The 14065-nt window shown below is 41.4% G+C and overlaps 1 protein-coding gene across 1 annotated transcript in view; it reads left to right on the top strand.

The window, feature by feature from the left end:
* The first annotated feature begins 4845 nt into the window (after window positions 1–4845).
* NPEPPS (aminopeptidase puromycin sensitive) overlaps window positions 4846–14065 on the top strand; it is a 94010-nt gene continuing 84790 nt past the window's right edge. The window contains exon 1 of the mRNA XM_078437239.2: window positions 4846–5211. Within this exon, the coding sequence (XP_078293365.2) occupies window positions 4960–5211 (252 nt within the window). The 5' untranslated portion in view covers window positions 4846–4959. The remainder of the gene's footprint in view (window positions 5212–14065) is intronic.

Below are 14065 nucleotides of genomic sequence, written 5' to 3'. Positions count from 1 at the left end.
CCACATCAGGCTCTGCACTGTTGGTGGGGAGCCTGCTTGGGATTCAGTCTCTCCTTCTCCCTGGTCCTCCCCTGCTTATACATGCTCTGTCTCTCAAAATAAATAAACTTAAACACACACACACACACACACACACACACACACACACACACACACACACCTGGATGGCTCAGTTGGTTGAGCAGTCGACTTTGGCTCAGGTCATGATCTCGTGGTTCTTGAGTTTGAGCCCCGCAGTGGCCTCTGCGTTGACCATGCAGAGCCTGCTTAGGATTCTCTCTCTCTCCCTTGCCCTCTGCCCCTCCCCAACTTGTGCCATTTCTATCAAAATAAATAAACTTAAATAAACACACACACACACACACACACACACACACACACACACATACAAAATACACGTTAATCGACTGATATCAGTAAGGCTTCCAGTCAACAGTAGGCTATTAGTAGCTAAGTCAGAGTCAAAGAGTTACATGCACCTTCAACTGCACAGGGGTCTGTGCCTCAATCCCTGCCTTTTTCAAAGTTCAGCTGTATTTATATACACATGCAAACATACACACCACCTGTTATACACAGTATCTATTGGTATAGTATACATTTAAAAGCATATGGAATTAATCTGCTTTACTTTCATGAAAAACACAGGATGGGTAGATGTACTCCCCACTTTTCCAAGTCATTCCAACAGCCATTTTATGTTACAAAGAGTCAAAGCTGGGATCTCATGGCATCCAAGCTCCCATGGATTGCTCTCTTTCTTTTTGTGTCCCTAGTGTTTGGAACCCCCTCACTACCTTCCCCAGGTTAAGACTCATAATAGCGAAATTAGAATTATAATTTCCATGCTTGAAAGTGACATTGAAGGCTTTAATTTCTACATCAGGGAGGTTACATATTAATAGTTATGCTTAGTTTCGATCTAATATCGTGGGTTTTGTAATGGTCTCCCAAAGTCTTCCACATCTTTCTCTTCCCCTTTCAATGTTCCACAGCCAGGATGTGTTTCCCTCCTCCCTGAATATTTTGGCTTCCTGTCCCAACTCCTTTATATTATCTTTGCTTTAAAACATGTTTTCCAATGGTTTACGTTTGTTCGACATATCATTTCTCCCAGGTCTTTATCTAGCATTCCTGCTATGAAGACCATACTGACATTAAGAACATGATAGACTTCTTTTAGAAATTCCTAACCCACAGGTAATATAATATTTTTCTTCGAGAAAAGCATTCATCATGCACTTGTCTCCTTTCTGAATGGGGAAACTGAAGCAGGGAAATTGTAAGACTTGCTCCAAGCCATAGACAAAGTCAGTGGTAAGACTGGGACTTATGTCCTCAGACTCAGGCTAGTGCCTAAAATCTAAGGACAAAAATGTCTTAGAATGACTTCATTTATTTATTTTTTGAGGTTTATGTACTTATTTAAGTAATCTCTACATCCAATGTGGGGCTTAAACTCAAGACCCCAAGATCAAGAGTTGCATGCTCTACTGACTGATCCAGCCAAGAGCCCCTAGAATAACTTCGGTGTTTTTTTTTTTCTTTCTTTCTTTCTTTCTTTCTTCCTTTCTTTCTTTCTTTCTTTCTTTCTTCCTCTTTCTTTCTTTGTTTTTTTGTTTCTTTCTTTCTTTCAAGTTTATTTATTTTGATAGAGAGAGAGAGAACGAGTGCAGGAGGGGCAGAGAGAGGGGGAGACAGAGGATCTGAAGCAGGCTCCCTGCCGATAGTAGAGTCCAATGTGGGGTTCTAAGTCTTGAACTGTGAGATTGTGACCTGAGCCAAAGTCAGAGGCTTAACCAACTGAGCCACCCAGATGCCCCTACGTTTTTCTTTCTTAACTTTTTACTGAAGTATACAATTTGCATGGGTTTTGAAATTTAGATTTTCATGCATCTATTTGACAGACCTGGAGCAGTTATTGTCTGCTGCTAAGGTTCTCATTACAGATGTAGGAAAAAAATTGTCCTCACCCTTTCTGTCTAATTGTGGCAGCCACGATTGAATGGGGGAATGGGGGGGGGGGATTTAGATTTTCAAGGGCTTCCTTAAACAGAAGCCTAGAGATCTGCTAGAAGTAAGGCTAATGACCTTGAGACATTACTGAATCTCCCACCCCCCCCACCCCGCCCCATTCCTTCTGAAGCATCGTGGAGAGAAATGAATTTCCAAGAGCCCTCGTGTTCTTCATTTCAGTTATTCCAGAGAGGCCTGCCTGGAGCATATTAGATTGTTAGCCAGTCTTATTTATGAGAACTGTATGCCCATACCCCAATTCAACCTTCCATTCCCCAATCCCAACTTATAGGTAGTAAGTATGGCTTCACTCCTGACTTGCTACATTGGAACTTGCTGGGTCATGGGACTAGGGAGAGGGCCAGGTAAGATTCTCCCCTTTTCCCTCACAATTACTGCTACTATGAAGTCTATGGCCCTGGTGATTTTTTTTTTAATTGCTTCTGTGATTTTATTAAAAAAAAAAAAAGGTTGCTTCTAGTCTTAGGTTCACATAGTTTCTCTATAGGGCATACGTCTTGTACAAAAAGGAAAGGCTACAGACTGGATAAAATATTCTCTCTTGATCAATCGGTTAGTTGGGTCAATAACAATTGAGATGTATTTGTTCAGGGCTCAATACCTACAGTTATGAAGGAATTAGAAGTACATCTTGAAAAGATATCCATATAAACAAATTAAAAATATAATTACAGAACAACAGACGAAATACAAACAAATCAGCAAAAGCCAGTACTTGGGAGCTGACAGGAAAGGGGTTAGAGTTTAGTGGAGTTAGTCAATGAGAGCTTTCTGGAAAAGGTGAGGTTTGAAGGAAGAAGCATGGGTTGGGCAAAGAGGATAAGGAGGTCTTTCCAGCAATAATGCATGGCAATGGTAGAGAAGAGAGAATGAGCAAACTATCAGGGCCAAATAGTAAACAGGTTAGCTTGCTAAGACTGGAGAATCTATGTTACAGGGTGAGAAAAAAACAAATCTAAGGACAGTTCATGGAGAGCCTTAAATGGTTATAAATCAAATTTGCTTTAACAGACAAGAGGGAGTTTTATGGGTACTCACAAAATGAGAATAACTTTTTAAGAAGCAGAGATACAGACGGACTGGAATAAAACAAAACTGAAGAGTTAGAAAAATAGGGAAGCTGCCGCAAAATTTTTCAGGAGAGAAATAAAAATGGCTGTGTTCTGATGCCAATTCTGCCATTTATTTGCTGTATGACAAGTCACTGAATCTATGTGTGTCTGTTTTCTCATCTGTAAGATGGGAAAAATGGGGTCCACCTAAACAGGCTGTTGAAAGGATTAAACGAATTAATATGTGAAAAGTGTGTAGTAAGCATTCCATACATTATTATTCAGTGACTAGATTATTAGCATATAACTAAGTTATTACTATTATTATTTCTATGACCTAGAAGTGGTCACAGAGAGTCCTGCATGTAACAAAAGGCCTCATCTCACATCTTAGTTTGAAAGGATTGCTTTCAGTCTGTCCTAAAAGTTATGCAGGATTTAGAGAACAAGAGGGCAGGCCCAGTGCCCAAGACAACAGCCCCTGGTCTCATGGGGCAATTGAGCACTATAAATGTGGCTAGCCGGAACTGAGATGTTCTCTGAATGTAAAATATACACTGGATTTCAGAGCTTCAGTACGGAGAAATAAAATCTCATTATTTTTTATATGATTACATGTGGAAATATTTTGGATATGTTGGGTTAAATAAGATGTGTCAATCTCCATTGTTTCCCTTTCGTTCTCTGATGTGCTACTAGAAAATTTAAAGTCACTTAGTTGGCTCCAATATATTTCCATTGTACAGTGCTGGTCCGTATGTCATTCAGCATTTGAGTTTGGAAATCAAGGGGTACTACATGAGAAGGTTCTATAAAGGAATATGGGGATTACGGATGAATCTCTTTGTCCTTGACACTTTAAAAATACATATTTATATATATGTATAAATACATATTTATATATGATTAATATACATTTCTATTAAAATATATATAACCCCGATTTGTGAGATATCTACAGAACTACTATCTATTGAGGGAACCACAGCTAGTTTAACTTTAAAGAGGACACAACTGGCAAAGGGTCTTTTAGTTTAAAAAAGAAGAAACAAAGATGAAAACGGAAAAAAGATGAAAAACATATCTTACTGTGAACATTAAATCACGGAAACGAAAATCTTCCTAACTTTTGAAATCACTCCCTCAAAGGTCCAAATGGCATTGGTTTAAGTAACCTGGATTATTAAAAGTTTTCTGGCAATTTTTTTTTCATAATCATCCCTTCAAGTTGTTTAAAATAACAGGAATAAGTACTGCCAAATAGCTTCCAGTCAGGGCTTTCCGCTGATCTGGAGGTAAAAATCCAGTTTGGGGTTTTGCTCTGAATTGATATTTTAACATTTTACCCTGATGTACCAGCCAATTGCACAGACTTCAACTTCCAAATGTAGCTGGGGGTGGGGTGTGTGTGTGGGGGGGGTCCTCACGCGGCTTTCCCCGCTTCTCCAACCCTTCTGGGCTCCTTTCGGCTCGCGACGATCCGGCTCTCCCCAGTGGCGCCGACAGGTGCAGCGCGGGGAGCCGCCTTCCGCCCCCAGCACGCGCCCGCGACCCCGCACCCTCTCGCCCAGCCGGCCGCGCCCTCGCCGCTCCGCCCCCTGCCCCGGCGCGCGCGCGCACAGCGGCGGGGGCGCACCCGGCCGGCGGGGCCGCGCACGCAGCTGCCGCCGCCGCCGCCGCCGCCTCCTTCCCTCCCTGCAGGCCCTCCTCCCCTGCCCTCCCCTCCGCCCCCTTCCCCGTAGGCAGCCCGCCCGCCCGCCCGCACTGCCTCCCTCCCGGCCGCGAGCGCTCCGGCTGGGTCTCTCCCCCGCCCCCCCCCTACCCCAGGCTCCCCGGTCGCTCTCCTCAGGCGGTCGCCCGCGCTCGGTGGATGTGGCTGGCAGCCGCCCCCTCCCTCGCTCGCCGCCTGCTCTTCCTCGGCCCTCCGCCTCCTCCCCTCCTCCTTCTCCTCCTCAGCCGCTCCTCTCGCCGCCGCCTCCACAGCCTGGGCCGCGCCGCGATGCCGGAGAAGAGGCCCTTCGAGCGGCTGCCTGCCGATGTCTCCCCCATCAACTACAGCCTTTGCCTCAAGCCCGACTTGCTGGACTTCACCTTCGAGGGCAAGCTGGAGGCCGCCGCCCAGGTACGGCGACCCTCGGGCGCCGGGGGCGAGCTGTGGGGCAAGCAGTTAGGCCGCGGGCTGGGCTGGGGGCCCGGCCGGGAGGGCGGGCAGGCCGGCGGGCCTGGGCGCTGCGGGCCTGGGGCTGGCGAGGCCGGCTCGGGGAGCGGCGCGCCCCTCTGGGGCGGCCGCGGGGCGCCCCGGCCGATGTGCTCTGCCCTGCTGGGCTGGGGCCCCGGGCCGCGCTGCGGGGAGCGCCGAGGGAGCTGGCGGGCCCTGCCCGAGCGCCCGCACCCCCCCCCTCCCCACCCCTGCCCCGGGCGAGCACACCTGTGCCGGGCTTCCCCCCGACCCCAGGCCCTTCCGGGCTCGGTAGTGTTCTGGGCGAGGCTGGAGGCTGTTGGGGGAGGCCAGAGGGGTCATGGGAGTCCACGCTCCGTCTCACCCTCCTGACTCAGTTCTTTTCTCTGGTTCTCCCTACGCCCCACGGAGGACACATTGGAAGGGGCGGTCATCTGAGACTCCGACCGCCGCGCGTTAGCGTGGACGGGAGATTCTAGAAGGGGGGGAGAGGGTGAGAAGGAGAATGCTAATCCCGGGCAGCCTTGCTGAGTTCTCCCCGCCTGCTCCGGCCCAGGGGCTGGGTTTCCAAGATGATCCGCCCCCTCCCCCTTCCCCTCAAGTGACAGTGCAGCAGTGACTTTGTTCTCTCCTAACCTCTAGAGAAGCTGAAGGAGGACCCCATCTCCGCTTTTCCTCCCGTCTTCTAGCTTTGCAGGCTGTGAAGCAGGTGGATTTATTGTTACCGCGATGGTTGCTTAGCAGTAACAGTCCTCTGAAAGAAGCTGTTAGCTTTAGCATACCACTGTTGAAAATATTCCATTACTCTTCATTGCAGTTTTTGGTGAATCATGCCCCCCGCCCCCCACATTATCTTAAGTATTGTTTGATCTTGGAGACTTTTAGTACTGATGCCCTCCAAAGGTCCCGAACAATAGACATTTGTGATATACCGTGTTTTATGGTGTGTTATGTGAAGTCTGCGGTGAGAAATGGGAACCGTTTAGCAGTTATCTTTAAAAAGAATGATGGTAAATATATTGTTTCAGTTCTTTCTCTACTGCAGTCAGAGAGGGAAAACCAGTAGGCCTCAAGCTTAAAGAACAGGGTGTATATCGCAGCAAAATGAAAGGAATGTATGGTGCTGGAATGAATTGAAAGTTTGAAGTTGTCTTTGAAAGCTGAGTACTCAGATTGAAAATACGTCTGAAAGTGTAGAATTAAAAAGTATACTGTCACGTATGAAGTGCTTGTGGGAAAGCACGAGGGCTCTAGGGTCTGGCTGTTTCAAAAGGCAAAACTTAACCCGTTTGAAAGTCAGGTGATTTAAAAAAATTTCCACTAAGAATATGAATCAGAATGAGTGTATCTTTGGTCTAAATTAGGATTTGAGAGGGTTATTTGGGAGACTGTTTGTTTAAGCCAAGTGACTAGAGTGTTTGATACATATTGGCAGGGGGCAGATGGGAGGGACTGTAAACAGTAGTGTGTCTTGTGACTTGGCAAACCTGGGGGAAGAAGGACCTATGATGAATGAGTTCGCATTATGTGAAAAGACTGAGTTAGATTTAAAAAATCATTTGTTTCCTTACCTCGTTAGTTGGCAACATGGGTTCCGAGTTTTGAGAGGTATGCATATTGAAGGGAATTTTTCAGAAAAAGACTATCTAATAAAGATTTTTCAGTGATTATTAGGAAGTGAAGTGACAGTTCTGTTTAAGTGTTGGGACAGAACAAGATGCAGTGACATGCTTCTCCTTACCGCCTTTCTACTTGCTTTTCCAAAGTGGTGAAAACTATGTGGAAGACTGCTTTGGGCCATTGAGGGAGCACATGGTAACGTACTAGATATTAATGGGGAATTGTGAATTTGATACAAGGAAGTAAATGCATCTTTGTTCGTAACAGGAGGTTTTCAAAGCAATTCTTTCCAGAAATTCTTTGCAGGCTAGGTGGTAACACGAATGAAAGATGGTATGATAGTGACTTGTAACAGGTTTGATTACAGAATGATTGGACTTTTTAATTGCACACATTGCCACCTTTGGAAGAGGAAAGGAGTTAATGTTGGTAAAAGTTAGCATTAGTAGTAAAAAGCACATAGTCATGTTTTTGAGATACATGGTTTAGAGCAATAATTGTGGCGTTAGATGGTATCTTATTGTGGAGATCTAAAAATGTGGACAAGATTATTATATCTCTAGAAATCTAGATTTATAACTGGTATTGGGTCAGTTTCCTAACAGTTGGGATCATATTACACAAAGTATGCAAGTTGCTTGGTTGCTTTAGTTGCAAAATTTTATGATAAGCTCAGAGTATTTGTACAGGTTACATATTAGAAGCTTAGTGGATTTTTAACCTGGTCTGGGGTGTGGGCTCCTGGGGAAGGTGAAGAAATTAGTCAATGTGCACCAATTTTAAAAGCAGTTGTCTTTTACATAAGTGAGTGTGGTCTAGGTCAGCAGGTTTTTTTGCAAATGTGTTATCAAGGGCCTAGAGAAATGGGACATTTCTACTACCACTGCCCCCATCTCCCTTTACATTAGGATACTTGAGAGCTTTTGTAGCTATTTCAAATTCTGATTTCTCTTGCTTTGTGGATAATTAATAAAAAATAGATAAGATGTTTATGTGAGTGGCTACACTTTCCTGTTACTAGGGTATTGTGGTTTATACAGTAATTGGGCTTTCTCTTATGGAAATAGTTAACCTGTGCCAAAGAAATTAACTTCATCCTTCAAGGCCAGAAGTCAGGATATAGTAGACAATCCTTGGTCTTTGCCAACAAAATACTCATGTTGGTGATGACTAAATTGGCACTTAGCGGAGAGTTACAGATATAGTAGTTTGTTTGGCAGGCTAAAACCTGGCACCTAGATGGATGTTATTGTCAACCCTGTGTTATGGAATTTTATGCCCAAATTTTGCATATTTTCTTTAAATTTTTTAATGTTTATTTATTTTTGAGAGAGAGAGAGAGGCAGAATGTGAGCAGGGGAGAGGCAAAGGGAGAGGGAGACACAGAATCCCAAGCAGGCTCCAGGCTCTGAGCTGTCAGCACAGAGCCCTATGCGGGGCTTGAACTCACCAATCAAGAGATCATGACCTGAGCCCAAGTTGGATGCTTAACCGACTGAGCCACCCAGGTGCTCCTGCATATTTTCTATGCAGTCATTTTGGTTGTGTTTTATTACTTAAAAAAGTGATAAAATTAATAATTTGTGCAGCATTGTGTGGAATCACTAAATGGTCTTAAGAAATTAAATTGGAAAGATTGGTAATAAGGAACTGAAGTTGTTCAGATTTTCTTTTATTTCTTGAATTATATGTATGAAGAAACACCTAAATATAAGTAGCTTTTATATGTTAAGCTTTATCTACTATCATCTGGCAATGAATTTTGCAGTGAATTTTCCGGATAAATGAAGTTTACCCTTTGAGGCACTTTACACTTAAAAAAAATATTTACTGATTTGGATGGAAAGATTCCAAAAATGTATTTTTTTAAAACTCTAGTTCCTTATAATCTAGGTTTGTTGCTTTCCTCTTTTTTTAAATACTGGACGTTGTTCTGAACATCTGTCACTGATACTTGTAACCACAGATTTACCCAATTATTACTATAATTTACTACTTTCATATCTATAAAGTCTTTTTGTTTGTTTTTCTTACTGTTAGGTTATTACTTCTTGCTGCTTCTGGTGCCTGGTTGTTGCCGATTGTGCAATTTCTTCCCTCTTCTATTTTATTGAACTTGATCTGAAGAGGTCTAACTAACCAGATAAACAGGCTTTTGTGAGCTTAAAAAGAAATTTCTAAGTGAGAGTTTGATAGACTCTTCTGAGTGAAGGGTATGAGCTTTATTGTATGGACTTTGTATCATCTATTCTGGCTTCTATACAGGCTCTTTTTTTTTTTTTTTTTAAACTTCCTGGTTCTGGATAATTGGTGTTGTCCAGTACAACCTGGCCACATGTGATCTTGAGCAGTAAATTATCTATGCAACTTCTCCGAACTTTGCTACATAAATGAGCCTATTCTTATTGGAAGGTAAATCGTACTCTAATCTGTATGTGAGTCAGTGGCAAAGGACTGAGTCTTCCTAGATAGCTGTTTTGTTGCTAACTGGGATTCGTTCTCCAGATCTTGGAGATTCAGTTTTGAACATCATTTAAGTTTGTAGTTCTCAATTTATTTGGCCACTTGTAATCACTTTAAAATTTTACTTTAAATTAGGAAATGTTTTATAAATACAGAAGAGTAACTCACCACTCAGATTGAGCAGATATTAATGCCCCCCCCCCCCCCCCCCCCCCCCCGCATTTGCTTCAGACTATGCACAATGTTTTTTAGGAAATAAAAGGTCACAGATACCACTGAAGTCCATTTCCATCTCTTCCCATCCCTACTCTCAGGGTAACTTCTCTCTTTAGGTAGGTGAGTATTATTCCTATGTGCATATGTAAGTAGCCACCAACTGTTATTTAAACTTTTATTGCATATGTAAGTAGCCACCGACAACACACAGCAGTGTTCTGTACATTAAAAATTTTTACATTAGTGGTAATCGAAAACATTACCACATTTGACTTTCTGCAACTTGTTCTTTTCTTGTCAATGTCTCTCATTAAAAAACTTGGCTCAATTTGTGTTTGCTAATTATTTGCTCCTTATTGTCTTTAGAAATTACAGCCCTGTTCTGCAGAAGCAATGATTATTACAGAATTTTAACTATGAAACTGCTTGTGAGGCAAAGTGGTTCAGGCTTCAGACTGATTGGTATTTGGAGTTATTACACTGGAGATTTCCTTTTACTAAAATCTGAGGACTTTGGCAATCAGAAAAAAACCCTCTTGAGTCTTATAGTACCTGGAAGATGTATTTCTGGGTGATTGTAATAAAGACTTATTCAGGAAAAAAAATTATCTCATGTTGCTGCCTTCTTAGCTCATAGGAAACTTCCACTGTAAAAGTGTTACCAGTGGTCAAGCTGTATTTTCAGTAGAGCTATTAGTGTTTGGTCCAGTTGAAATACAGTCTATATCAAACTTCAAGAAGACTTAACCCTAGGTTTGAAACAAGGAAAGGATATATTATTGTTCCATTCTTTAGTAGAATCAAATGGAGAAGTTGAAAATGAGTTTGTTATCCACACAATATATATGCCAACTTCAGTTTTTTGCTTCTATTTTAAGCTTGTAAATTGTGAAGGTCTTAATGCTGAAATTCCTTTGAATTATTACCCATATTTTTAATAGTGGAACACACAGGTAACATTCACTAACATGGTGATGTTAATATGTGAGAAATCACATACTGAATCATCCGGTCAGTGCTACTGTTGGGAAAGCATCAAAAAGAGTAGTGTTATGACAGCTCGGAGCCTGGGGCCTGTTTCGGATTCTGTGTCTCCCTCTCTCTGACCCTCCCCCGTTCATGCTCTGTCTCTCTCTGTCTCAAAAATAAATAAATGTTAAAAAAAATTAAAAAAAAAAAAAAAAAGAGTAGTGTTATAGTGTGGTAGTCAAGCACTTAAGTCCACAGAGATATTTTAAACCTTGGGCAGTATATGTATGCTGATACCCATGGTGCTATATAATAGCACATAGTTTTTAAGTTTTATATCATTCTCCTAGGCACTTTATAAACTGTTGGGTGAATGCTGTTAGATGATATTCAGAGTTAACATTTTTATGATTAGAGTGCATTTAATCTTGGTCTCTGTGTCTTTTTTTTTTTTTTTAAGTAAACTCTGTGCCCAGCGTGGGGCTTGAACTCACAACCCTGTGATCAAGAGTTCCATGTTCTACCAACTGAGCCAGCTGTGTGCTCCTCTGTGTGTGTGTCTTAATAATAACATCTATTAATTACTGTGTATCAGGCACTAAGGGCTAAAACAAGCACTTTCCATCCTGTTCAAAATGCATTGTCTAACATGAAGCAGAATATACTGTCTGGTTTTTAAAATTTGAGTAGCTTTCTATTATTAAAATAAGTGTTTTTGTTCCTTTGGTTCTTCCCTGCCACCCTGCAAAAAAAATTAGTAGTTATTCAACAAGCAGCTTATAAGCAGGTGGGTTTTCCTTCAACACAGGAGAAATTAGAATGTACTGGTAACTGGATTTTGTACACTGTGCCTTTCCAAAGTACGCAAGCAGTTTCCCTCAGAATGTTACAGTAGTAGTGAGATAAATGTCATTTGGCATATGTAGTGTTGTACAGGTATCTTGACATTGGCAGATTAACTGCTTGGCTACCATTAAATTCACCAAAGCTGTTGATGGATGAAAATACGGTTGCCTAGATAAAGATTAAGATGCATAACTAAACTACTGTTGTCATTCTGTTGGCATAAACTTCAAACTCTGGAAGACTTTTATTCATTCAACTTTTTGGAGATACCTCCCTGCCCCTCACCGCAGCCTCATTAAGTGCTTCATTTCTCTGTTCTGAATTTTTTTAAAGTCACTTTATAAATAGGCAAAGTTTTGTTTGTTTGTTTTTGTTCAGATGTGTTATTAAATGGCCAGTTGGGACACAAAAGTTTTACTGCTGTTTAGGAATGTTCTTGGTGTGGGATTCCAGGGTGGCTCAGGCGGTTAAGAGTCCGAGTCTTGGTTTCGGCTCAGGTCCTGATCTCACTGTTCCTGGGATCAAGCCCTGCATCCAGCTCCAAGTGGAAAGCAAGGAGCCTGTTTGGGATTCTCTATCTTCCTCTCTCTCTGCTCCTGCCCCCCACCTTGAGAGAGACAGAGAGCATGTTCGTTCTCTCTGTCAAAATGAATAAGTAGCGGCACTTGGGTGGCTCAGTTGGTTAAACGGTCTGACTTTGGCTCTGGTCATGATCTCATGGCTTGTGAGTTTGAGCCCCACATAGGGCTCCGTGCTGACAGCTCAGAGCCTGGAGCCTGCTTCAGATTCTCTCTCTCTCTGCCCATCCTCCCCCCTCTCTCTCAAAAATAAATAAGTATTAAAAAAGGGAACGATATGATCTTGGTGAAGTAAATGGTATGAAGGAATATTACCACTCGCAAAATTTATTATGTATGTGTGTGTTTATTTTAAGATTTTATTTTTAAGTAGTCTCTACACCCAATGTGGGGCTGGAACTCACGACCCCAGGATCAAGAGTCGCATACTCTGCTGACTGAGCCAGCCAGCTGCCTCTACCACTTGAAAAATTTTTTTAAAGTTCATTAAATGATATTTTTGTTTAGAAACGGACTTATGAAAAGGATTTTTTAAAAACTAAGCTCTATACCTATCGTGGGGCTTGAACTCAGGACCCCAAGAATAAGAGTCCATATTTTACCAACTGAGCAAGTCAAACCCCTGGAAAGGATTGTTTTTAATGAGCCAAAATAGTTTCATGTTATATGTTGGAGATTTTGACAGTGTGTTACAGGCTTAATAACATACTCTCTAATTTAGTTTAGATAATTTTAGCTTGAGATTAATCATGTTTATTGGTTATTAATAAAATGATTATGGTATAGCTTTTCCCTACAGATATTACACTACTCTCTTGTCCTTACCTAGTTCTGTGGTCTGTTGGTGATCTCAAGGCGCTATTGACCTACATGTGGATTTTGTTTGGACTGTGCAGTGTTTTTGCAAATTTTGCATTCATTGCCATTAGTTAAAATTTGGGAGATTGCACATGAAATCTGAAATTTGTGGCTTTTTTTTTTTTTTTTTTTTTTTTTTTTTAAGTAATCTCTGTCTCTAATGTGGGGTTTGAACTCAGATCCTGAGATCTAGTGTTTTCATGCTGTACTGGCTGAGCCAGCCAGGCACCCCTGTGGCTTTTTTTTTTTTTTTAATTGGAAGATCTGTCACTACTAAGTCTGCTTTTCAGTATAGCAATAATTGGTTGGCTCCAAGAATTGGTTACTTCACAGAGCCTTCACTTGGCCTACTGTACTCACCTGCTTGGCTGGCCTCTGTAGACATTTGTTGATGATTTAGGGCATCTGTATATTTATTGCTTTAAATTTAGACTTTTCAAATGTCTGAAAATGAATTTGAGTTTCTGTTTAATGCAACAAGTATGTAAAACCATGGTTACAACCAAATTGAAAAATGGGCAAAGGTTATGAATGGACAATTTGCAGAGGAAAAACAATGGCAAAAAAAAAAAAAAAAAAAAAAGGAAGAAAGAAACTTTTAGGAAAGATGCTTATTAGTCAGTGTTACTAGTAATAAGGGACATTCTAATTAATACAACAGTGGAATACCATTTAAGACTCATCAGATTGTCAAAAATTTTTAAGTTTTCAGAGGATAATGAAAGTGAAATTTCTTTATTCTTTGCTCATTGGAGTATTAATTGAAAATACTCTAGAGGATAATTGGGTAATTCTTGGTAAAGAAAAAGGTGGATAAGAAAACATGGACCAAGATGAGTATTGTAGCACTATTTTTTAAATAACAACAACAAAAAAAATGGAACTAAACTAACTTCCTTCAGGACAGAAATGGATAACTGTGGTTTACTTACAGAATGGAATACCACTAGGCAGAAGTTAAAACTAATGAGTTAGATCTACATCTGCCCGCATTTACCCATCTCAGAAACAATGTTAAATGAAAAAAGCAGGTTGCAAAGGTTATATACACTTTGATACTATTTGTATAAAGTTAAAAACATTGCTTGCTGATATTTATATATGTAGCAGAAGTGCTATACATACATGAGAAAGAGCTACATTAGCCTTTGGAGAGTGGCTGCAGGGAATGAGGAAGAGAGGATGGGGCTTTCGTTATGTCTGTATTTTATTTTGGGGATCTGAAGCACATAAGACAAAATCTTAAA

Source organism: Panthera onca, chromosome E1 (assembly GCF_046562875.1).
Source record: "Panthera onca isolate mPanOnc1 chromosome E1, mPanOnc1 haplotype 2, whole genome shotgun sequence".
In the NCBI taxonomy this organism is placed as follows: Eukaryota; Metazoa; Chordata; class Mammalia; order Carnivora; family Felidae; genus Panthera; species Panthera onca.
Note: the sequence above shows the minus strand (reverse complement) of the source record. Positions and strands in the feature narration are given on the sequence as shown.